The sequence below is a fragment of the Triticum aestivum genome, chromosome 2A (genome assembly GCF_018294505.1).
Source record: "Triticum aestivum cultivar Chinese Spring chromosome 2A, IWGSC CS RefSeq v2.1, whole genome shotgun sequence".
Lineage (NCBI taxonomy): Eukaryota > Viridiplantae > Streptophyta > Magnoliopsida > Poales > Poaceae > Triticum > Triticum aestivum.
This window is the reverse complement of record NC_057797.1, coordinates 21,186,980-21,188,392: the sequence shown is the minus strand read 5'-3', so window position 1 is coordinate 21,188,392 and position 1,413 is coordinate 21,186,980. Positions and strand designations below refer to the sequence as shown.

The window sequence follows — 1,413 nt, the reverse complement described above, 5'->3', positions numbered from 1 at the left end:
TACTACTAACTATCCATGACATGAATCAGGTTTCTCGTCAGGGAACACTGGAATGCTCGCTATGGTTGCGGTTCAGGTATCTTAATCATGGCTCTTATGCAGCTTTTTTTTCTTCTTCTCAGTACTCACTGATTTTATGGTGTCCTTGTAGATTCCGATGACGGCACTTGGGGTGCTTCTGTTGGACAAGGCTGGAAGGAGGCCACTTCTGATGGTAAAAAAAGATACACGGGTTTTTGATAGTTGAAAAATGATACAACTAGTAATGAATTCCTTGTTTCATGCTGCAATGCCCCAGGTCTCTGCAGCTGGGACATGCCTGGGTTGTCTACTAGTTGGCCTGTCATTCTTGTCCAAGGTTTGAATCTTCTGAAACTGATATCATCCTCGTAAGAAGGCCACACAAGCGCTATTATATAAATTACTTTCTTGAACAGGAACATCATTGGGCGAAGGACCTCAACGTCGCGTTGGCATTGACAGGGATTCTGGTATATACCGCATCTTAGTTTTAACTTCCTTTACAGCAATGCGGCCAGATGTATAGTCATGGTAAACATCTCTGTTGCTGTGGAAACCAGATCTTCAGTGGATCTTTCTCACTGGGTATGGGAGGAATTCCATGGGTTATAATGTCAGAGGTGCCTTTTCTGCCGTTTAAACCATTAAAAGAAATGTTACTAGCTAGCGGTATGAATGAATTTGACCACAAACAATCCGTCGCTGGACATGCAGATCTTCCCCATACACATGAAAGGGTCAGCAGGAAGCCTGGTGACCTTGGTGAGCTGGCTCGGCTCATGGATCGTCTCGTATGCCTTCAACTTCCTCCTGCTGTGGAGCTCCTACGGTAAATACATATGTAGCATAGAAAATAGACTTGTGATCAAAAGAATAGTTCCGGTTGACCAGAAAGCTTTGCTGATGTTTTTGTTTTGTTTTGCTTGTACACCATCAACGGATTAATTTCAGGTACATTTTTCATGTTCGCGAGCATTTGCGGTCTGACTGTTGTATTTGTGGAGCGGCTGGTACCAGAGACTAAAGGAAGGACCCTGGAAGAGATTCAAGCGTCCATGAACTCGTCATTGACGCCAGTTTCTTCTGGAATTAACCGAGCTGCGTAAATTAATTACTCCCTCTGTTCCATAATTGTTGTCGTGGTTTTAGTTCAAATTTGAATTATTGTCGTGTAACGGAGAGAGTACATAGCTTGGTTTCCCTTTTTGTGTTACGTTTCAGTATGTATCTGAGATATTGTGACTAGAGTGCTCTACAAATATACCACGTTGTTACCTCTCAGACGTCTGGCAAATAACCTACAAAGAACATATGTTTTTTGCGGGGTGGTTTCATCTCTACTCTTGATGGAGCACTTGGTAGCCTGGTACGGTCTATTTTCGTTCGGTTTTT

General features: G+C 43.0%; 1 protein-coding gene across 1 annotated transcript in view; it reads left to right on the top strand.

Moving 5' to 3' along the window:
- LOC123187118 (sugar transporter ERD6-like 5) overlaps positions 1-1,302 on the top strand; it is an 8,085-nt gene extending 6,783 nt beyond the window's left edge. Inside the window, exon 19 of the mRNA XM_044598899.1 lies at positions 971-1,302. Coding sequence (XP_044454834.1) covers position 971 — 1 coding nt within the window. The 3' untranslated portion in view covers positions 972-1,302. The remainder of the gene's footprint in view (positions 1-970) is intronic.
- The last annotated feature ends 111 nt before the right edge of the window (positions 1,303-1,413 follow it).